Below are 24,137 nucleotides of genomic sequence, written 5' to 3'. Positions count from 1 at the left end.
CGCCCTAACGCTTGTAGCCATTCAGCTTCTATGCAACGTTATCGTGAATTAACGATCAGCAGACCTCAACCGGTTAAGATATCACGACCTTCTTGAAACATGCACCTTACATTGTAGCTTTCAGACCCATTTAATCTATTCTCAAATGTCGAAAAACTGCGACGTAAACATTTTTGGAAGTTCTTTGGTCGCCTATGAAAACGAAAATAAGCGATTAGGATAACTCACAAATAGCTGTTCTTAAATAAGACACTTATCCCCACATCAGTCACTGAAATAGAGTAATAGCGAATATGAATGCGCCAGCCTCAGGTGGACATTTCATGAGTGAGCAAACGTACAGGCCCTCCAATCCGTGACACTTATCACGGTCACATCTGAGTTCACGCATCTGGTAGCTTTAGAAGCTGCAAAGCACAGCATAGAAGGCTATCATGGCAGTATTTTAGCCGACGCACGGTAGTATGCTTTTAAAACCAGACCTAGTCCGAATGAACGCCATGGGGTGAATGGTAGGATACTCCGGCCATCGCAGGTCAACCGTGTGTAATCACTTTTTAATTCAAGCCACGTGGAGGCGCCGGAAGATTGAGCCATTTAATCGCCACCATCGTGCAATCAAAGGCTTACCTTGAGATCCCTAGATCAAAGGATCCAAGGCGCTGGTGCTCACGAGTAGTCATCGAACTGTGAAACACTTCACACCACACTATGAATAAGCGCCGTTATACTTTGTTCATACATCCTGGAATGTTCCTCTAAGGCACCTTGTAAGGCATGGAGAGGGTCACCCGTCTGCAGCACTTTTAGTCCTGTGTGCTGCCAGACAGCTTCTTATTGAATTTTTGACCAAGCGGTGCTTAGGTGATTAAAACCCCAGCTTCCAGACATTGAAGCAATCCGTTCCTTGCTGTTAAAAGCTGTTATCGGCGTTGCACTCTTTGACTGAACTTTCTTAAAACCCGGACGAAACCAGTTATGGTGAACATTGCGCATTTAAGTTATCAAATGCAAGCTCTAACACGCACAAGGTTGAATGTGACGCGCACTGGTGGGAGCGGAACAATTTAACCCTCTGTGATCCAAAAATCTAATAGAGCTAGATACATCGAACTCACAGCACAGGTGACCTGTCGATGAACCCACTCATGCCAAAATTTGAGGTCCTTTGGTCATGATCTTTGGGTTACGTAAGGCAGAACGAGGTCAAACACCCGACTGTTGTTCGAGGGGCTTTCATACCACCTAGTACAACGTCCTTTGACCCACATGTCTCTTCCAACCAAAAGTTCACTGGTGTTGATATGAGGAACATTACCTTATTTGCCTTGCGAAAGGTCAAAGTGATGAAAATCAAAATGATTGTTTTGATATTTCCATATATAAATAAGCGGCAAGGACTACGCTAGACGACACGTTCATCACAGCAAAATGTTGATTGGGGTAATTTGTGATAAGTGGCCTCCTTTAAGTTCTTGAATTTCAGATACGATGCCAGCTAACGTCCCCATATTCAAGAAACTCGAAATGAGCGCCAAAATACCCCATAAATCAAGTTATGCAGTAAAAAAGCAGTTTCAGCTTTGACCGCGACCTGACCTTCATACCTAACCCAGGGCCAAAGAAATGAGCCATATTCCTAAATCTAGCTGTTCAATTGCCTAAAAAGCATTTGAAAGATATAAAGCCTTGTCTAACAATCTGTTGTCGCACCAGATTGACCGAATCTCTGGGAGTCGCGTTAGATGATTGGCCTGGCCTTGACCTGCCATAACCAGCAACCTACCACCGCACATATGAGTTTACATGTCCAAATTTGGCTATACAATTATCTACAGCCATGCAAAATCAGACGCGGCAACACCGCCTTGATCGGAAGTCATTCTGGAAAGGCCTTCAGAGGGTTCCAATTTACGCCCACCCGAGCGCATGTTAACGTCCGGTCTCCCTTCTTCACCCACCGCCCCACACCGAATGATCATCCGGGCTCTGCGCGGCAGACTGTGGTTGTCAGCCGTGACATCAGCCATGACGTCAGCCGTGACCCTTTTCAGGGGCCGCCGTGACACGGGGGCAGTCCGAGCGCCGCTCAAACCCCGAAGGAAGGCCCTGACTTGGGTTAGGCTCGATGGCGAAAGTCCCACAGATGGTCGCAGGGGTACCCTACGGCTCGCCTCCCTTTTGAGCTTCAAATAGAAATAATAGGCTATCTGAAAGGTGATGCGTAGACTGAGTGAAATGACTTGAAATATATGTGTAAAAAAATGGAGAAGGCAATTGAAAGTGTCAAACCGCTTGAGTTCGTTTCACTCCAGACGTAAGGAATGGCGAAATGCTGAGACTGAAATGCCTGGGAAAACAACATAACCTGCTTTGGCAAGGGCAATCATAAAGTATGTTGTTGCTTGGCCCTGATGGACGAGCCTCCCCTGGTGCGTCAAAAAACAAAGCTGAAGACAAAGGCACCACATACGGCGGTAACGTTCTTCAAGACCCCTGGGAACGAGTTTCGGCACGCGTCTCTGAGCGAGCGCAAAAACGGGTCTCCAAGGAGAAATGAATCAGGTCCGGCGTAATGAATAACTGAGTGAACATTTACTGATGCCACCGGGCGCGCTAAGACCCATGAATTTGTAATAAATACGCCTCGTATTGATTCACACAGGCCGACGCAGCAGAACCGTATAAAACCATGAGTACGGTCCTGCAGCCCTGGGTGATATCTCCACACTGAAGCCACAAGTACCCATTCGTCCGGAAGGAGTCACTCTCCCCATCGCCCGCGTTACACGCGCCGCCGGCGCTCCTGCATGCATAGGCTGAATCGTTACGCCTCCCCTCCACACATTACAGCGATTGCACGTCGCACCATTGTAATTCCTGTAATCGAACGGCGTGATCCGTACGCGACACACGACCCATCGCAACGGCAACAAGCCGCGTGGCAAAGTGCGCGGCGCCCGCGATAAGGTCGCCCCTTGATCACCCGGGGGAAATGGGCCGGTGGTAACAGACCGCGGCGCGCCGACTGTCGCCACTTGTCGCCGCGCCCCAGGGAGCGCCGTGGCCCAGCTGTCGTGCGCGGCCGCGCGACGCACAACAGCGCCGCACGCACAGCGACGCCGCCGCCGCACGCACAGCGACGCCACCGCCGCGCGCAGAGCGACGCCGACGCCGCGCGCACAGCGACGCCGCCGCCGCACGCTACACAACACCGCCGCACGCATGCAGAGCGACACCACTGCACGCACGCACGGCGACACCACCGCCGCACACACAGTGGCACCAACGCACGCACGCAGAGCGACACCACCGCACGCACGCACGGCGACGCCACCGCCTCACGCACAGCGACACCGCCACCGCCACACACAGTGAATCCACCGCCGCACACACAGCGATTCCGCCGCCGCACGCACAGCGATTCCGCCGCCGCACACACAGCAATTCCGCCGCCGCACGCACAGCGACCGTTCGCTGACACCAGCCGGCTGTGGAGAGGTGTGTTGGTGCTGGTGCTGGAGCTGTGCTGATCGTGTGCTGGTGCTAGCGGGTCAATGAAGAGGCACGTCCCTGCAGGCGGACCTGAGCAGGACCCATATAATGGCCCCGATTACCGTCCCCCGCATGGCCCAAGTCCACATGAATCTCCTACAGTAATGCGAACATTTTGAAAGAAGTAGCACTGGTGAAGCTCGTAAGTCCTTTCACACCGTGAGAAATACAGAAGACCTGGGCTTATCACTTAATTTTAGGTTTCACGGCATGGCGCAATGCATGGTTTTCAAAGGCAATTTGCTTGGCGTAAAGTCGGTTCACGCCAAAGCTGTCCCTCAGATGAGGCAAATTGTCGCCGCTGATTTGCTGCTTAAAAGTCAAGAGGGTTATTTGTTAAAACAAATGGTAACTTCTCCTTACTACTGATCGACTCATACCGGTTTTGTCCTGTACATACCGGTTTTGTCCTGTACTCTTCTAATTTCCAGTTACCTTGGTTCTACCTGCACGTTAGGGCGAGGTAGGAATAGACTGCACCTTTACCGCGTGTTTTTAATTTGCTGGTATGCTGTATATCATCCACATCGTGTTTTTATCGTCGTTCTTCCGGCTCCGTTCTTCAATGTTTTCGTCGTTAGTACCCGAATGTGCGCACGTAAATGCCCGTACCCGGTGCTACTGATGCCTCCCGTGATGGGTGTTCGTTTCTACTGCGGTCGTACGAGGGTGTTTATCTTTTAATGCTTGTGGATGGAAGCCAGCTGCTCTACCAGGGCAGTACTACAAAAACATGGCGCAAAGACACCGCGATAAATGAATGTCCATATCACCAGAAGTTCCCCACGCGCTAAATTAAGAAGGCTCGTCGTCCGGCACCCTGGTCGGACGACAAGCCTCCTTGGTGCCGGGCGACGAGCCTTCTTAATTTGGTGTCATTAACTCGGACCACTGGTGCAGATGATGATGGTCTCCACTTTGCCTCATAAACCGATCCCAGAGGTGATGAGCCTGAGTGGCCTGATACAACCACTCTCCCGCTTCACCAGTGGCGAACGAATTAAATTGTCCCACCCTTGCCGCGGTGGAAATGACAGGTAAAGCCATCGGGCGACGATCCCTTGACTGAGGCTGGAATACCATAGGGGGCGGGGGGCATGTACACGTCCCGCTGGCACGAGTGCCACCTGTCTCCGTCCCGCCGTCCGCAGGTGCTGCACCTTCCGAGCATGTTGTGAGTGCTTGCTCAAGAGGCAGGTGTTCCTCTTTACACAACGCGTCGCTCATGACTAGCAGTATCTGCTGATCTAAATTGTCTATGTCCCGCCAGTCATGATAGGCATGCCTTTAACGCAGCGCCGCACCCCAGCCGGTGTGTCGATCTCGTCGGTCGCCACGTCACTGTCGTCAAGCATTCCGTTACACTATCCAACCGATATGTCATTCTCGTCAGCTGCTATGTCGCTTTCGTCAGCCAAAGTGTCGCTCTTATCGGCCGCTGTGCCGCTCTCACCGCCCGCTGTGTAGTTCTCGTCAGCCGCTGCATCAATCTAGTCGATCGATGTGTCGCTCTCGTCAGTCGCCGTTTCGCTCTCGTCAGCCGCTGTGTTGCCCTCGTCAGTCACCGTGTCGCTCTTGTCAGCCGCCATGTCGCTCTCGTCAGCCTTTGTGTCGCTCTCGTCAGCCACGGCGTCGCTCACGTCAGCCGCTATGTAGCTCTCGTCAGCCGCCGTGTCGCATTCGTCAGCCACGGTATCGTTTTCGTTAGCCACAATGTCGCTCTCGTCTGCCGCAGGCATTGTGCCGCCCTCCGACCTAGCGCGCAGGTCAACGTCGCTTTTTCCGGTTCAGTCCCAGCAAAGACAAGGCTTGGTCGTTTGCTTAATGCCCCACACGGAGTGCACTTTGCTGTATGCGGGCCTCTCCGGGGCACAGGTGTCACAGCGCCGTGGGCTTCCCACACACCCGCGAGAGAGACCGCACCGCCAGCCCGTCACTTGCCAAGGCGTCCAGTGGCTGACGTCTGCACATCCTTGAAACCGAAGAAGTGCAGCCAACTCGTCACGTGGAAATACGTGGCAAAGCTGACAACGGACAGGCATCCGTGCGTCCGCGTGTTACACGTGACCGGGTATGAAGCAGTTCCGGTTGCACTCTCACAACGTCCAGATCTGTTGGCTTTCTGACTTGGGGAGGTGGCAGCCAGCTCAAAACATGTGTATGTCATGACACGTGACGCGGCAGGGAACTGACGGGGATCTGTCGCATGCAAATGTATGGACAGCCAGATATCCGCCCACCAGGCCGCACACCAGTTTCTCCCTAGGCACTGTTCCACGTGTTAGAGAATGCATGCAAGTTTTCAAAGTGCTTTTTCAAAGCCTGTTTCACTTCGTTATGTTTTTGGTGCATTTGCAACACTGTGCGTTTCTTTTCAAGGCAGCGGTGAAGAAAAAGACTTTGTGCTACATAAACAGGAGCACTTTGCGTGCAGAAACTGTCTGCCGTTTTCAAGCTCATCTATGGATAGAGCCCCAACCAATGTAGCTTGGACACGCCCTGAGAAGGTATCGTTATAACATCGAAGTGTTTGGGATTAGTGACGTCTCAAACGTATCAGACAAAGCGTTCCAACGTCACTCAAAATAATCACGATGTATCTAATCTTTGTTCCTGACAAATGCGAACAATTCATTGAACAATGCCGCACATATGACAACGCGAAGTGATTTCGCATATCCAATGTGCCGTCGTGTAACCGTTATGCCGAATATCAAGACATCACACATGAATACCAAAGTTTTTTTCATCATGTGAGGTAATGAAAAATCCTAGAGAAAAAACATGCTGCCCTTGAGAAAAATAAGGATACCATTTTGAGGGTTTTGTCAGATCATGAAAACTCCACACCAAATTTTTCACTTTACGCAACACGAAAGATGCATCTTATTCGGTCCAGCAAGCAGCATTGGGTTATTTTCTTAGTGTGGATCCCTTTCCCTGCTATCACGATGTTTTGTTTTTTACCAGCCAGACAGCAGACCGGGCATATTCTGTAGCTTTAGTGTTCCAGCCCGATCCGTGCAGACCAGCCCTGCCTTTGACATATTTTGTACAACAGGCAACAGCGACAAACATTGACCTTTGCAGCCAGTGATCCCACCACAACACAGCTTTCAGCAAACAAGCGTCAACGTTTCTAGAAGTTGTGCCGTGGCCCATTCAGCTTATTTGTTTAAGACACCCTTTTATCAGGATGGTGTTTTACGCAATATTGGATGGAAACCCACCTCCGCTGGTTGGGGAAAAGCTGCTTGACTAGTTATTCAGCAGCACATGATACGTGTCCCTCAGCGGGAGCATTGCTTAGCCAGACTGCCAACGAAAGATCAGCTGGCAAGTTGCCAACGAGTTTCAACCCATGCCCAAGGCGGCCGTGTAGCAGCGTTGCGCAGAACGTAAAACATCTACAGTCGTGGTGGCGGAAGGCAAAATTTAAGCACTTCACCTACGTCTGGCCGAGGATCGGAGGAAACCGCACCCGACCAGGGGAAGTTGACTTCCCCCGGGATCTCCCACTTCCAGACGCCGTGTAAGAAAAAGAAAGCTGCTGTTGTGAAGGTCTCGTCAAATCATGAAAAACGCACGCCACATTTTTGACCTTAAGTCAAATGCGAGGTCGCAAGAGGTCATGAAAGGAAAAAATCGCTCCGATGGACGCAGTTCAAACCTATATTGTAACGCCAATACGGATACTGAGACCACGGAAATAGCGCAAAGACTGGAGAGTCCATTCCGACCGCTTCTGTTCCACACAAGGGTCAAGCTAGATCAGGTCACCGTTCAAAATTGGCATTCCAGGAGGGTGCAATAACGATATTTTCCACGATGTGGCTCTGATCAAGTTTATATTTATGAGGTGAAGCTGTTAAAGAAGCATGTTAACACAAAAGTACGATCCTAAGCTGACCTAAAAGTAATCTGATGCTAACTCACGGCAAATTCATAAACCATCAAACTAAAAACATTGAAATTCTAACCGGGTCTAATTGTCCAGCACAACGTTTTCGGTGGTCAGAAATGGTGCGTTGTACATCTACAGGTACTCAGGATCACATAACTCTTGTATACATGATGCATAGTCTCTTCAAAACTTGGCAATGCAGTCGTAACAAAGTGTGAATAGTCACGTTAGTGCATTAAATTATGCATCATCAGCTGCATAAACACGATAAGGAGGCGGTTGCACGCGCCGCACTCATTCATCTAGCTTCTCCGCTACCAACAGCATAGATCATCGACCTTGGGTGGCCTCATACCAACTTTCATATTTTTACGTGACCTATTGCGACCTAATCATGCACTTGAATAAAATCATAACATATCAAGGGAGATTTGGGTTCTGGGTCCAAGATTACCTATTAAACCGCTTATTTTGAGCCCAGCATGTGTTTTGCAGACGGCACCCGTAGAGGCAAGTCATGCCTTTGGCCAAGGTCATGTGCTCCGGGGTCATATGATAGGATGTGATATGATGTGGTGTGACACATATTGTATATCATATAATGGTGTGGCACAAATGACGCTGTCACATATCACATGATGATGTGGCACATACGACACATAATAGGCGTCATATGATATGATTGGCTCTATGGCCATATGGCCATGCATGTGAGTTAGTACCTTTTCTTCATGCACAAACGCCAGAACTGCACAAAGATATGTACAACGATGTATCATTCATGAAACATAGCCAAAAATTAACCTGACGAAATGGATAAAAAAAAATAACCTGGCCATAACCCAACCTGATAAAAAATAGCCTGACGGTAGCCTTATTCGAAAAAAAATCTGAGAGACACAAACTGGGGGCAAGGTCATGTTCTGTCAATATCACAAACTTTTGAACAATGGTAAATGACCCATAAAAGCGTTGTATGTCATCAAATTTTGTTAGAGGTTAACCTCTTTGACACGACCTAAGTCCCGAACAGGAATGCTAACTTGATCGATGAACAGATGCTGAAATCTCCGTGTTCCTGTAAGGGGAAAACTAACTCCACCTCTCCCGGCCGGACGCAGATCGCAGAACCGGACGTCACAACCTGAGTGGTGAGTTTACGGCACATAGAGCAAGCTATTGGGCCGGTGCTCTAAATCTAGTCCGCCATGTCATCCTTCGAACACACAGCCGAAACGAAATATTTGCAACTGAACCAAAAGCTCGACAACACGGCTCAGAACTGGCTCCTGACACGGAGAAGCTGGGTTTCAACTCCATGATTTCATCAGCGCTGACAATGAGAACATGCCCATTGTTAGCGACCTGTTATCGATGGCTAGTGCCGGTGAAAATGATGTGTATATTTGGATGAGGGGCGGTCACGTATCTTCCAGGTGCGTGTTTTTGAGTAATTATATCAGATCTCGGCGATCAGAGCAGACGTGAACGTGAACCCAACTGCGTTTTGTTGTCATCGGGGCTTTACGACGCACCCAGCTGCTCAGGCTAAAAAGCGTCGCCTGCCTCCTACCCTGGCAGGAAGGACGGACACCGTGGGGAATCGAACCCCGTACCTCTAGTTTCCCAGGCGCATGGTGGTTAAGACAGACACGCTAACTGCTACATTAACGGCACCCCCAATTGCATCATGTGTAGTCGGATGTACCATTTACAAAACGCTATGCGAGCGATCAAAAGACAGCGCACATTGTCCGGTTATGTGCCCCAGCATCGTTCCCAAGTTCCGGTATTTTGAGGGTTTTCTCCTCGGGTGGATTCATTAATTTATATAAAACTTGGTCGCGGTGGAATGTTTAGAGAAGGAAGGGGTCTCCCTTGTGGGCGTGTGTAAAAGGGATTCACATTCTTAAGTAAAAAGCTTGTAAAACTCTGAAGGTCACCAACTTGCCACTTACGTACCTTCGGAAACGTTTACCACGTCCGCTCATTAGGTGATGGTCAGTGCTGCACAACTTTGCCGCATCTCCGAAGAGCCAGACGATTCCTCGCAGCCAACGGCTTGATAACCTACTATACGGATATGAAAAAGTAAACTAAAAATGTAAGTCATCTCTAAATGCAATGTCTTAGATTCGCCCTTTCTACTCTCAGATGACGCGCTACGACCGGAAAATCGCTACCAAAATGACAGCGAGGCTATGTCCTATGTAGTAGGGGCAGCTGCGCGTCCAGACAGAAATATCCCGTAAGATGTCGCTTACGAAGCTAGTGCCAGTGGAGCACGAGCAGTAGCTCGTGTCGTTACGTCCATTCCAATAGCAGATATCAGTGAAGCGGGGACAATAGTTCGGTACCAGCCGTTTTCACAATGGATTACAGTGCGACTTTTTAAACCCTTATAGAGGTTTTCAGCGCATCTTCTCTAACGACACGAGTTTTGCCACCAATTTTGGGCTATAAATATTTTCAAAGATTTAAAACGTGTTTTAAGAATGTGTGCTTTGATAAAGTTCCGGTTGGCTGGGTTCAAGCAATGTCTTAAAGCTTTTACGCGAGGTGCGATGCCAGATCTCCCATTGGAGCTTTCGAAACTTTTTGAAACATGCGTTGGCATGTCCAATGCACATGCAACAAAAAAGTTCGTATACCCCTTCCGCGGCCTTCTTCATAGGCATACAGTGCTTACAATCCTTACACACCTAAACATAATCCACTTTGAATTATCCTTAAATCAAAATCATCTTCAAACCCGCCTTTCCCCACAGATGTAAAGACGTAAGCACTAATAGCGCAGCCAACATCGAACGTCCTGGACTGATCAACACGGCCGATCGCTAGGTCTGATATTCTCCTATCATTTGATAGTATTCTTTAATTTTTAAACCAAGGGCATGGGCGGAAAGAAAAGCTCTATAAATATTTGTGTGATTTGTGTTTTCATACAAAAAACTCATGCAACGTTGGAAACAGCTGGCTTAGCGGCTGAATGTTAATATAATTGCAAGAAAACAACCATTGTATGATCAGCGTTGAGTCTATGCTTAAGTTTCATGACAATATAAAGAACTTTTTAAAAATCTTTCAGCGTAGAAATTCCTTGTGAAAAGGTTGTTTAGTATCAATTGCTTTGCATGAAAGGCTTCACCCAAGCTTGGGCTTTAATCCCTGCTGCTTTGGAACGATCCTTCCTTAGTAGAGTCCCGACTTCAGCCAAGGTTTCTGAAAATAACCTGGGACGCTGGCTAATGCAATCTATTTTTGTTGACAGCCGATTCACCGCATATTGATTAATCGTGGCGCATTTTCCCGCCATCATCGGCTGAAAGCTAGATCGGTTGAAAGTGAAAAGTACAATATTTCCGTAAATCAAGTTGCGACTCTTCAGCTGGATTCAGCGTTCCTGTTCTCCTGCTTCCTGTTCTTTTTCCGACATCCAGTGACAAAGTACAGAAGGAGAATGGTACAGAAAATCGAGCGTGTCGACTTATTGTTGGTGTACCTCTTATGCACGCCCGTTGGCCTACTGCCGACAGGTCGGACATCTGACCTGTAGGTCAGATGTCCGACAACTTTTACCGGTGTTAATTGTAGATTTATCCACGAAGGTTGCAGGCTTATTCCTTAATAGCTGGCACTGTCATTCTGTCCTTTAAAAGTTGTGATTGCTTAATTGATAACCTAATAACAGCTTATCCTAATAACTTCTTATACTGGATGCTTTACATGCTGAATCTTCTTATACCGGTTAACTCCTTCTGGAACTAGAAATGCTAAGTTATATTTATTCGACAAAGTCATGTATTTAGTCACGTGGTGACTCAATCATAACTTTTGATTGACATTGGAACACCAGTGACGTCCAGAGGCGACGTAATCCAATACACATTTGGCGTCTCCAACAAAGCCAGAACACAAAGGGAATTAGTATCATATTAGTAGACGTCAGATACATTGCAATTTTTTAGGCTATTGGTTGCCGGTGTTTTAAAGCAGATCTCAATAAAAATGGCTGCATTCAGACGTCATTCTGCTTTACGTCAGTTTGCCTGCTAAAGTCACGAAAATGGGACGACTTTGATGCAGCGGCAATGACTATTTGCAGGAGTTCGCAAATACTACCAGTTCCGCTGGTTAATGCCTCGCCATCATCTGCATGATGAGAAGTCGCGTCTGTCGTACCTCGCCCGTCACACGCCCTGCAAAACCTAACTTGCCTGTGATCTGCATTAAACTTGCTATCCACCCTTTCAATCCTTCGCAAAACAATGTCAAATCCAAACACCGCCGGAGGATGAGATTATTCGCCAAAATGCGTTTGGGAAACATTGGGCTGATATGGCAGCAGATAGTAAACGCACGAATACACCCTCATCCTGATTCGCTGTTTTTTCACAACGCGGACTGATGTGGGGAACAGAAGGGGAATCGATGCGATCCCCAAGACATATCCAATATAATTAAGACAGAGCTTAGCAGAAAATATCAGTGGGTTGGTCTCAACGAGATCTCACGATCGGTGCTAGACTTTATGTTTGTAGATCAATAATTGACCCAATTATGTCAAGTCAAAGGACAAATGTTCCAGAAAATCGCACTGCTCAATTTTACAGAAGCGTACATACGAAACCATGTCTTGTGGTAACATAAAACCTAAGCAGTTGTGTTTCTTGTTCAATACTGGGCACAATGGTATGCGTTCTTAAATGTCTTGAACATATAGTTTTGGGGCGCGGCGTCGTTAATGACACATTAGAAACCACCGCTGCTCCAAAAGCAGAAAAGATTGGAACGCGTTTTTGCTGTCAAAACCGGCCCCAAATACCCCTTACAGACTATGAAAATTTGGGCGCCATTGCACAACGCTCCGGAGAAGTGCCCTCTCAAAAAGCTTAAGGAGATCGCACCACCCCTTTCCCCCTATCAAGACAAGGGTTAACCTCGCTTTTGATGCATTCATGATCGGGTCACTCCCCCCCCCCCCCCCCCTCCTCCCCGCAGTGCCACCGTCGCTACCGAACAAACGGCTTCGACCGATGTGGAGAGATGACCTTCCCTCCTCGTCGTCCCCAGCGAAAGGCTTGATATTTCTTGTGAGCTATGCAATATAATTTAGACCAGCCATTGATACCAAGCAACGTGATTTCAGGAACTTCGGTGGCCTCTAGCTGAACAATCAGATCCGTATAATCGACCTGGCACATCAAAGCCTCAGATCCAGCTCTTTTACAAAGAAGACAGGAGTTTCCTTGAAGCGCCCGGAAGGTGCAGACTATTGCTCAGAAACGATAGATTGAATGCCAGGCCCTTTCCATCCAAGGCTGATACGGGTGCTACCGACCAGTATAACTGCTTCAAAGTTGCTTGTTTGCGTTTGCTGGTTGAAGGACCTCCAGGAAACAAACATTAATGGTCAGCCGGAATGCAGTGATATTGGCGCTGCGTCACATAAAGTCGAATCATTTGGCCCGGCGAAATGATTGCTATTCAAAAACGAGAGAGATAAAAGGATGCTTTGCACGTGCTTAGGAACCCAGGTTTTTCACGCATGGTGCTAGTTCAGAAAACAACCCCATGCAATATTTGTCAGAACTTTCATGTGAAGCAGGCGTGTTTCCAATATTTCGAGCATGCTGCGTCCAAACGCGTAGGCGGAGTGCGACACAAGAGACACCATCTGGTGCACCGGGTCGCTGGAAAGACTAATGCCGGTTTTCAACCGATCGGTGGCACTTGGCACGAAATGCGTGCCATCGGCCGAACCTCTGCAGACTTCGGAACTTAGAACTGTACCCGAACCAAAGTGTTCCGGACCAGTGATAGTGCGCCGTGCGTGCTAACTTTTACATTCAATTTCCTTGCAACTCAACTGTAGAGGCTCAGCTGGCGCGGCCTCATGCGTTTATGGGTCTGAACGTGGACGGCTCTTGTGATCGGTGGCTTGATGATTGGTGCCTTGATGATCAGCGGTTTGGTGTTTGGTGGATGTATCGGTGGTTTGCTGAATGGTGGCTTGATAATTAGTGGCTTGATAATTGGTGGCTTGATAATCGGTGGTCTAATAAATGGTGCCTCGTTGATTGGTGGCTTTACGATTGGTTGTTTGATGATTACTGGCGTGAGGATCGGTGGCTTGATGATTGGTGACTGGGCGATGGGTGACTTTGTGATCGTTGATAGATCGCTGGCCATTCCATTCGAGGGTCGTTATTAATTATCTTTTTGCCGGTAGTTTCGCTCGCATTTTGCGCTTAGGCGACCTACCTACGTTTGAAGAACAATGCAGCCTATACAACTGTTCAGGATCCAGTTACTCTACCATTCTTTGCTGCCAGTATGATCAGACAAAATTAAGTAATGTCAGGACATCCAAGGCCGAGTTTGTTGAGATAAGCTAAATGATGAAATCATGGCAGACAAATATTTCCCTTCATATATTCTTATTTTGTTCCACTGTCAGCAACGATAACCCATATTAAATATAGTTCGATAAACGTTAGCCAGTAAACATCGCTGCTGGGTGCGCTTAATTCGTTGTCACATCATGATTAGTTGTCAAATACACGGCCTGAGTCTGTGAACGGAAATATTGACATAAGTGGTTTTACTTAACGTACCGCAAATGTGTGTGGTCGCGATTATTTGCGGTTACAGGTTGCGCGATCACTGGCATTTGTGGTCGCAGGCTGTGTGATCACAGGTATTTGTGGTCGCAGGTTGTGTGATCACAGGTATTTGTGGTCGCAGGTTGTGTGATCACAGGTATTTAAGGTCGCAGGTTGCGTAATCACAGGTGTTTGTAGTTGCACGTTGTGCAGTCACAGGCATTTGTGGTCGCGGGCTGTGTAGCCACAGTCATTTGTGGTCGCATGTTGTGTGGTCACAGGTGTTTGTGGTCGCGGGTTGTGTGATCACAGGTGTTTGTAGTTGCAGGTTGTGTAGTCACAGGCAATTGTGGTCGCGGGCTGTGTAACCTTGGTCATTTGTGGTCGCACGTTGTGCGGTCGCAGGTGTTTGTGGTCGCACGTTGTGTGGTCACAGGTGTTAGTGCTAAGCTTGCGTATGATGTGGGCAGGCAGTGGGGGACAGAGGTGGGAATCTTTGAATTCTTCATGTATCAAAAGTAAGACAACTATAAACATAAAATTCAGAGGGTTCGTAAGAAACCATATGGCCTCGTTTACGCCAATTTCTTAGGTAGGAGCAGATTGAGACTTTCGAATAAAGTAGGGTCAAACCAGAACGAGCTTGACATCAGTGTCCAAAGTGCACTTATACCATCTGACACAACCAGTTTGAACGTAAAAAAGTCGCTAGTGTTAAGATCAGGTCAGCGACCTTCTTTGACCTTGAGAACTGTCAAACGGACCAAGGGCCTTCGAGTTCATTCAGACACTTTAATCTAAAATCAGCGTCTGGAACTTCCGTGGGCGGCATGATTTTCAAAACAAAAGCTTGTTCGCTTTAACTGCAGATCCGTGACTATACTGCTCGGTATGAACTCAAAATACGAGAACAGTTAACGTCCCTGTTATCAAGCGATTAGAGATGAACGCCAAAACGATCTAGCAAATCAAGCTTTCTAAAAAAACATATGGTTGGCTTTGAACTTCCATCACACCTGAGCACAGGTGAGCTGAACTTGTTGTAATCCCACGTTCGTGGGATTAGTTTATTTGACCAACATAAGTGAGCTCATTTGTCCAACTGTCGCAGAAACCATCTCAAAATTATATTACCTTGTATAACGCCCCCTTGTTCCTCAGTTTGGAGGTTACCTTACGAATTGCCTTTGCCGACAACCACGGCCTGACTTTGGTCACCTGCTTTAGGTCAGCGCGAAAGTCTAGTTTTGGTTAACCAAAAGATCAACTTTTCGATTCTCTATAGCCACACGTCATTTGACCTTTCTGAGCCGCACCGTTGGGGGTTATTCTGGACAAACCCAAGAGGAGCTTAAATTGCGCCTGCCCACAAAAGCGAGTGTCAAAAAATGCCGTCCCCGGCGAGGGTAAACCGGGGAGGCGGGGAACTCTAAAACCGCCTCGTCCGGCGACGGCGATAGGGCGAAACACTTACCCAGCGAGGGAAAGGCTTAAACAGACCGGCCTCGTCTCAATTCTCACAGAACCAAGGTCGTTAACAAGCAACGAACATTGATACATGCGCCCATCTAAGTTGGGACTTCGAAGCTCCAGTTTTCATTCAGTGACATCCTACGGATGCGTTTAAATTTTAAACACCAAGGCTGTGCCGAAATGCTTTCATTCCGACTGGTGGTCCAACTTAAGAGCCACGTGGATGGCAACGGCTGACGAATACAAGTTTGCAGTTGAAATATCATTCAAGATTATGCAAGGCGCAATGCTACTAGCGTATGACGTTTGACAAATGCGTAATGCCACCAGATCTGACAAAGAGCAGTCAGATATCTGAGAGGCGGAAGTCTGCAGAGAGCAAGCACTCTATCACGAGGATATTGTTCGCTTGTGGATCTAAGACTTTCTGAAAGTTTTGTCGTTTCCGGGTTTCCTTCCTTGTTCTACTCACAAAGCCCAGCATTTTAGTTCGGCTGAGTTGGGCAGTGGTCAGTTCGGTTAAAATCCGAGGGACGTGAGCTGAATTGGTCTAAGGGGTACCTTACCGCAATCAACGTGATGAGAAAAAAGAGTAGAACAACTCCACGTCTTCAAGAAACGCAACAGTGATGACCTTGCACGAAACGACAACCATGCACTGCCGTCAATTCCAGAGGTTTCCCTAGATTCTAAACCTCACCTCCGAGATAAAGCAAAGTTAGTTGTTTACCTGGCGTTTTAAGAGAAATTCCTACGTATCGATTCAGTACCTTGAGCACCCTTGGGCAGAACCAGCAAACTAAGTTTTTTTTTAAGCAAGCATAGTTCCTTTTTGCGTCGTTACCATGGTCAACAATTTTCTGTGTTGTTCACTACCTCACCGATTCTATTTCAGAGACGAATAAACAGCAACGGGTCTTCAAGCAATTGAATGGCTTAAAACAAATTATAAACGTTAATTCGACCGGTCCGCTTGAATCGGCTTCAACCAATCCGTTTGAACCAGTTTTAACCGGTTTCGGCTCACCGGTCAATTGAGATGGCGACGAGGGTGAAGACGGACGCCGAGACGCTCAGAACGCTAACGAACTGCACGATCTTGCAGTAGGCTTCACCGAACGGCCAGTGACTGTTCAGGAAGTAGACGAAGTTGAAGGTGATGTTCATGGTGGACATCATGCAGTCGGAGACCGCCAGGTTCACCAAAAAGAAGTTGGTGATAGTTCGCATCTGTTGATGAAACAGACGGGCAGGTCATCACACACCTGGCGACGGAACAGACGGGTGGGTCATCGAATATCTGGTGACGGCAGATGGCTATCATACGCCTGATGATAGAGCAGGCACATACGTCGAACCACTGGCGGGCATTCGGAGGGGCATATGTTCGCAATTTAGCACATTTCTGGCGGCAGAGCACACCCACCCACGCACCCCCCCCCCACACACACGCACACGCACGTACGCACGCACGCACCACGCACGCGCATACACACACACACACACACCACACACACACACACACACACACACACACACACACACACCACACACACCCACACACACACACACACCACACACACGCGCGCGCGCACACATGCTCACGAGTAACAGACACACCGGCCGGCCACCCTTGACGGCTGAGCGGACGCGAGAGTCGAACTGTCGTCGCAGGTCTGGTGGGGAATATGCAACGGTTATTCACGCCTTGGTGACATAATACCCTGACGAGTCATGTGGTGCATTCTGTCGCCGGAATATTATCACGCTTAATGTGGAGAACAAGCTAACGGACCAATTCGTCGTCGTGCATCTCACAAAAGAGCAGACGTGAGCCTTATCTCGCGTGTGATGACCAAATGGACGCATGAATCAGGTGGTAACAAATACACCTTTAAAAACTTGGATATCATGGGCTTGTCTTGGTTCATGGTTGGTCTTCAACCAGACTCGTGCAGTTCGTGTTGGGATGCTGAATAGGTGCAACGTAGAAGACATGTTAAGCCAAGATGAAGCTCGGTATCGATGCTCTAGACTGCTACTGAACAGTTTTTTTTTATCTCAGTCATTGTCGGTTGGCTGCGAGGACTTTTGAATTGGGATGCTTTCGCCGAAAGTTTGCGGTGCATTTCAGCGAGAGCTTCAAAAGACATTTTGCCCTTGCAGAAAATCTGGCTTGCCAAAAGTGAGGCGTGCTGCTTTGCCCTGCCTACATGAATTTAATTTGTCAGGATCTTAATTTCAAACTTCAGCACTAATCCGCCAGGTTTTGTTAGCATGTTTTGTCATCTGGAGACATTTTCATTACGGGTTCAGCACATCAAAAGACTTCGGCTTCGCCCCAGGGTATGCTTTGAAGCCCCCCAAAACAATCTACAGACACAAGCAGACTGCCTTCGCCTCATCGAAAACAGCAAGCGAAACACAACACTGTTTTTCCAATGCTACTGACGAGCGAAAAATGTCACACCCGTGACAGCTCTTCCTCGTTTATCATCATCGAATGCGTAAACAGTGTTGTTGGTGTACTGCTGTGTGTCAGTTACGACTACCCATTTCAAATGTCTTGAATAAGTTCTCACGCGTAAATTCCGGGAATATATCCCAGCAACGGAATCGGAGCCCTGGATTTAAATCTTCCTGGGTCCAGGATCCTCAGGATCCAGGACCTTTTTTGTTATTTTAGCCCATTGCTGGGATCTGGGATCCCAGCATAATTTTTCCCACGGATTCCTCAGAATCCAGGCCTTTTAGGGACGCCAGGCACAGGTCTGTAACGGCCAGGCACAGGTCTGTAGCGGTCAGGTCAATAGCCCTCAGTTACCTGATCTCTGTTGCAACATAATACCGACGTTAGTAAGATCTGCACCATTTTATGCATTACTTCAAATGTCTTCATTGGCGCTAATCTACTGACGAGAAGACGCGAGTACCCATTGCTCAGAAACGGTAGAGCGAACGCTGTGCAGAATCACATAGCAACACATATGAAACCAGAAAGAATGCTGGGAACAGATGATGTTGCAGGGTACAAACACAAAATAAAGAGAAATGATGGAAAGGGGCACCCGAATAACGCAAATATAGCAAAAATAGTCAATCCGGTGAACGTAATTGAGTACAGCATGTGAACAAGATTACTCTGCTATGTATGACAAAACCATTGAAACATCGTCACAAAAATCCCCCCAAACAAACATTTTTCGGTCCCGGCTGAAGGAAAACTGCGAAGGGAGAACACGCTGCAAGGTATCACCCCTCCAACTGCCACCCATTTGATCATTCCTCCACGACTGGCCTCAGCACTGGACTGCTTGCGAACAAACGGCCAACTGACGTAGTGACTTGCGTTGCCTTCGGAACTCATCCCGACAAACATGACAGGGTGGAATAAGAACAAATAACTGCAGGTTGAATGGGGTGCACGTTAGTACACGCTGGTCACGACTAAGAGCAGTGCGCGTTCCAGGGAATGCCGAGACGACGGAGAGGAGAGAGTGAAGTCACTGACGCTCTAACATGGACATTTGGCCCAGGCCATGATGTCACATTTCGCGTTTGCACAACTGTTGTACGGCACAAACGAAACACTGTGCGTGGAAATGAAAGCAGCATAGTGGTGTCTTCTGAAGCCTTGTGGTGTAAAAAGGCAGTTGTACCGCGCCATTAGCTCCATCTCGCAATCAGCTCTACCCTGCAATTAGCTCGACCTCGCCATCAGCTCCACCCCGCAATCAGCTCCACCTCGCCATTAGCTCCACCCCGCAACCAGCTCCACCCCGCAATCAGATCCACCTCGCCATAGGCTTCACCTCGCCACCTCGCGGCACTGAGTGAGGCTCCAGCACAATATTTACGAATAGGTGTCGCTGTGTGCTCACTAGTCTGCCCCTGGAAAGAATGCACCGCATGCCGGCGAATGTGAACCGTTAACGACCTGAGTATGTTACAATTTCCATTTTGTAAATGGGGACGTGACTTGAGAGGTGTTGTGAGCCTGGTATGGGGTGTAGCGTACCGTCGGCAAGTGTAGGGTGTAATATAGATATGCTCTGTCATGACATGTCTCTTGGATATATCTATCTTATAGCATAAAGAAACTATATCATCATAAGCACTGCATCATGCAGTCATAATAGATTTCCTAACAGGTAGCTAATTATCCTCTCTGTTAGCTTAGTGGGTCAGAGCGTCTGCGTTTCGGCCCACGCACCCGTCACAGAGAGGCTTCGTGTCGTTTAGGCGCTCGCTTTCGGCTCGTGACAAGGACGGCGGCAGTGGCACCAGCTGCGCTAAAGTCATGGTTCACACAACAGGCCCTGCTTGGTGTTAGATTCGATCCCAGGAATCAGTCCACTCAAAATGTTCCGATCACATCACAAAAACATTGCCCGCTTCACCTCGCCACCTCGCGGACTACGTGCATGGATAATATCGCATTTAGAACTTTCCCATTCATCGATCCATTGATCAACAATTTTGGAGGATGGAAAATGCCGAAAAAAGAAGAACAAAAGACACGTGAACAAAAGGCGACGGCAAAAAACTATTTCCATTACTGAATCTTGTGCTCTTTAGCCTGAGCGGTATGCTGCAGGCACAAACCTTTCAAACTTTTTCGAGAACAAAGGCTGCATAAGTTTTGTCAAATTTGCTCAAGACCCAAGCCATAATTTTATCAACGAATCCTCCCGGATCCAGGATCTTTTGGGAGATCCAGGCACGTGCCTGGTTCAGACAACATCGATATCCTGTGAGGGCGTGCTGGGGTCCATCACCAGCACAATCCAGGCGTGACATTCCCGGGTCAGACTCCTACCGCTCCGGACCGACTCAATCAGCATGAAAGTCATCCGCTTCAACGCTCGCCAAAGCTCACCGGTGAGTTTCTGAGTTTCCAGCTCGGAAGCTTCCAAATCTTCCGGCTCATTTTGGGGAAGGAAAGAGGTCAGATGAGAGAGGACTGACGATGGAACAGAGCCGCGTGGGGGGGGGGGGGGGGAGGGGCCGGAGAGGGTGTGGGGAGGATGGGACCAAGGGGAGGAGACGGATCAACGGGGATGGTGTCATGGGAGAGACAATGGGCCACAAGGGATGGGGATGTGGGAGTGGAAAAGACCAGGTAGGTAGAGTTCACCAAGGGAATGTGGTCAGACGAGGGGACTGGGCAATCAGATTACATGACACAAAATGATACGGTTAATGACCGTATGAGAAAAGGACGCAAACAAGACATTGCATGAGACAGAAAATGTTAGCAGAAAAGGAATCACATGGGAGAAAGGATCGCACGGAAAGGCATTCAAAGCAAAAAATACGAAATACGAATTTCGATCATACGAAAAAGGTGCTGGGTGAAGATTGTACGGAGCATCGTTCGGCAGGAAAACGATTGCTCGTAATGCAAGTATTCGCAGGTGTGCGACCGGCTGTAAAGAAATATCGTATGAATAAACAGCGTCTGGAGAAAGACTGCCAGTGACGCCGATGACATCGTGAAAAGCCGTGTGCTAACTGGCATGCCCAGCCGTTAGCTTGTGGTTGCACGTGACAGTATCATCTGAAAAATGGCGTGGTTATAAGGTGAAAAATTACACCTTAGAATGATGGCTTAAAGAAACGGAGGTATGAACACTGTCAACACCAAGTTGAGCAACGGTGCCCGAAAATCTTGGAAAGATACACTGGTGACGCTGCATCTTTGGATACTCAGCCCTGGAAGCTTGAGATCTCGCTTTACCCATCCCCACACACGTCCCCATTCAGCGCTCCGTTTTTACGCAACCTTGCCCCCTCAATTAACGCAAGTTAAGCCCCTGGGGCATCGGAATTTACACGGCTGATCTTGCCGTTCAAAAGGTGATGTTGACCACCGGGGCGGGGACTCCATTTGAACATGAACAGTTTCAACGTGTTCCACGACGCGCTCGGGAGAGGAATAATAAGATAAAGCCACCAAACTTTGTAACGCGGCGCATTCGCTGGATATAAACCATATGTTGCAAATCACAAATGGATTAAACGCCGTTATTGAGAATTTGTTTCGCACCCGCCTGTAGAGCCTCGGTGGCATCGCATGGCTCTCACCCTGGCAGGAAGGACGGGCATCGCGGGGGCGAACCCGTGCTTCGGGTCCCTCCGACGCGGAGCTTAAACACTACGCCTCCGGCACCACCCACAGAAATGGTCTAACCACCAGTACACGTATTGTGTAATGCACATGCACTCTTTTACTGTCAGTGGCAGGTAAGAAGTGTGATGGTGCAGGTAGGATTCGCCATCCCGACTACCATGTCTACATATGTCTGCACATAGTAAATGAAGTCAGAAATGAAGAATTGTACCAAAAATAGTCTGTTAAAACTCGATGCGCCCTCAAATAAGCCCAGGAAAATAAAAAAAAAACACAACGCGTTACTATTTGTTCTAGCATTGCATCGATGGATCATCTGGTTCATATCACCCAATGTTGTAAAAACCCATTGAGTCAGTTACCTTTGCCAATGGCGCATGAAGCTATGCGAAACAACGTTGTTGGCGGGTGCGCACAAAGTGCTTAAAAGAGCAGAATACATGACGTTCCCTTTTTGTTACCTGACTCCGCTACCGCCACATCCCTTTTTGTTACCTGACTCCGCTACCGCCACATCCCTTAAACAAACGCAAAATCACGTCGCGGCGGTGAGTAAAAAGCATCGTAGCAGACACCGGAGCAGCTTGAAAACCTGTTACCAACAGATTTGCCTCCTCCAAGAGAGCTGCCTGAACAGTTATCCGACCTCCAAGAGAGTTATCTTAAGAACTGTCTGGCAACGCCCTTGTTCATGCCCACCAACGCCTCAGACCTATTATTATTGCCTATGTACGTGATGGCAAATTTCGGAAAACAACCATGACCGTAACACAGAGCAGAGCTATGACCATACTGCTTGGTGCTGCTCAAAATAAATGACCGGTTCAGCTCAGCCCTATCTAATTGCCTGGCGTCGTCTTTGAGCATGCCGTTCTGCCATTCGTGTAAGGGATACATGCAGGCTGCTTTCACGTATCCCATGGAAAGCCTTTAGTAACCTCCAAGAGCAAGACTGCATTGGTCTAAAGGGAGTGTGCCCCATTTCATACTCCCCATTCGGGAGACTGAACTGAAACAGACATCTTGAAGATCACTCGGTGCAGTTCACAGCCCTGCCCTTCTTAAGACCTAAACCCCTCTAGTCTTTGAGGTACAAGCCCGTGGAAATGGGGATGCTATTTCGGGAGGCATTTCAAGGTTACCTTGGCATTCATGGCGTCATAAAAACGTCACACAAATCCTGTCATTCCATAAACCATGCTGCGATCAAGGCAACACAAATATATTGGTCGAATCGTTCACCTCTGGCGTTTAGGAGCACGATTTCAAGATATAACGGCCGTCAAGTTGCTCCCAATCAGAGCTGTGCAAAAAACGATGACGTAGTCGAGCGATGACGTATTGAGGATCATATTTATTAAACAGAGGAATTGTGTTGTCCAGAGCAATCTATTCTATTTATAAACATACCAATAGTTATAACTCAGCTTGTGTCATCATATCTGATGCTTGCTTCAACATCTTCAAGTTCAAAACATCCCGTTTTAGGTCTTTTAAGCCTGGTCGTTTAAGTTGTTTAACGCTGAAGGACGTTTAAATTGGTCGTGTGTGCGGGAAATGAGGCCGGAGGGAGAGCAGATGGCGCCGAAAAGAGAACTGATGGGTCCAGAGCAGGGGCGTGGACTCGAGCGCAGGAGAGGAAGACGCCGAGGACGGGATCAGTAGACATGCTCCGTCAGCAGCCGCTGTAGTCGCCTCGATAATCACCTGACGAGGAGTGGAAACACTAGCTGGAACAAAAACGTCAAAGCAAACACAGAACTAGCCTGTTTTTTTACCCTAGGGCTTTCAGTATGGGGTAGTTTTCGGTGCTCATTTCGAACTCATTGATGGTAGAAACCTCATTATGCATCTTCCATGGACTCCTCAGGGCTCAGAATAGGTCAACATGATCCAGGTCAACATTTTGTTTTTTCGGAACATTCTGCCTGGGGTAATCTTTGTCGCTTATTCAAATGCAAAGCTCGGAGCAGCTTGTATGATTTTGGTCACCATAATCTTCAAGAGGACAAACAAGGTCATTGACATGAAATGAACATGTGACATTTTTCTGAGAAACGGTTATCTAGGTTCTGGGGTCACTTTGGAGACCAACCTGAAACTTGACCTTTCTTGATTTCATTTGACCCGAAGGTCATGACATAGGAACCTGAAAATTTGACCTAAGTGAGTTCACGTACACGTAGGTCAACATACCCTGTAAATTTGGTGTCTCCAGCTCTCTTAGTTCCCAAGATCTCAGGGGGTCAAATTGACCCCCCACCCGAGTCAAGGGTATCCAGCCGGCTTCCCGGGGGCGTGTTAATGCGCCCTTGGTCTCTCCTCAAACGGAGCGGACAGCCCGTTCACTCGACGAATGTAACCCCGGGCCACCTGTCTGCAACCAACCGGAGGGGTCAAGGTTAAGGTCAGAGTCAAGATCAGGGTCAGGATTAGGGTCAAGGTAGGGGTCAGGATCAGGGTCAGG

General features: G+C 48.1%; 1 protein-coding gene across 1 annotated transcript in view; it reads right to left on the bottom strand.

The window, feature by feature from the left end:
• LOC119095997 (tachykinin-like peptides receptor 99D) overlaps window positions 1-24,137 on the bottom strand; it is a 102,235-nt gene that overhangs the window by 71,079 nt on the left and 7,019 nt on the right. The window contains exon 2 of the mRNA XM_037218872.1: window positions 16,565-16,767. Coding sequence (XP_037074767.1) covers window positions 16,565-16,767 — 203 coding nt within the window. The remainder of the gene's footprint in view (window positions 1-16,564; window positions 16,768-24,137) is intronic.

This window comes from Pollicipes pollicipes, unplaced genomic scaffold (assembly GCF_011947565.3).
Source record: "Pollicipes pollicipes isolate AB1234 unplaced genomic scaffold, Ppol_2.1 Scaffold_1827;HRSCAF=2136_pilon_pilon_pilon, whole genome shotgun sequence".
Taxonomy (NCBI): Eukaryota; Metazoa; Arthropoda; class Thecostraca; order Pollicipedomorpha; family Pollicipedidae; genus Pollicipes; species Pollicipes pollicipes.
Note: the sequence above shows the minus strand (reverse complement) of the source record. Positions and strands in the feature narration are given on the sequence as shown.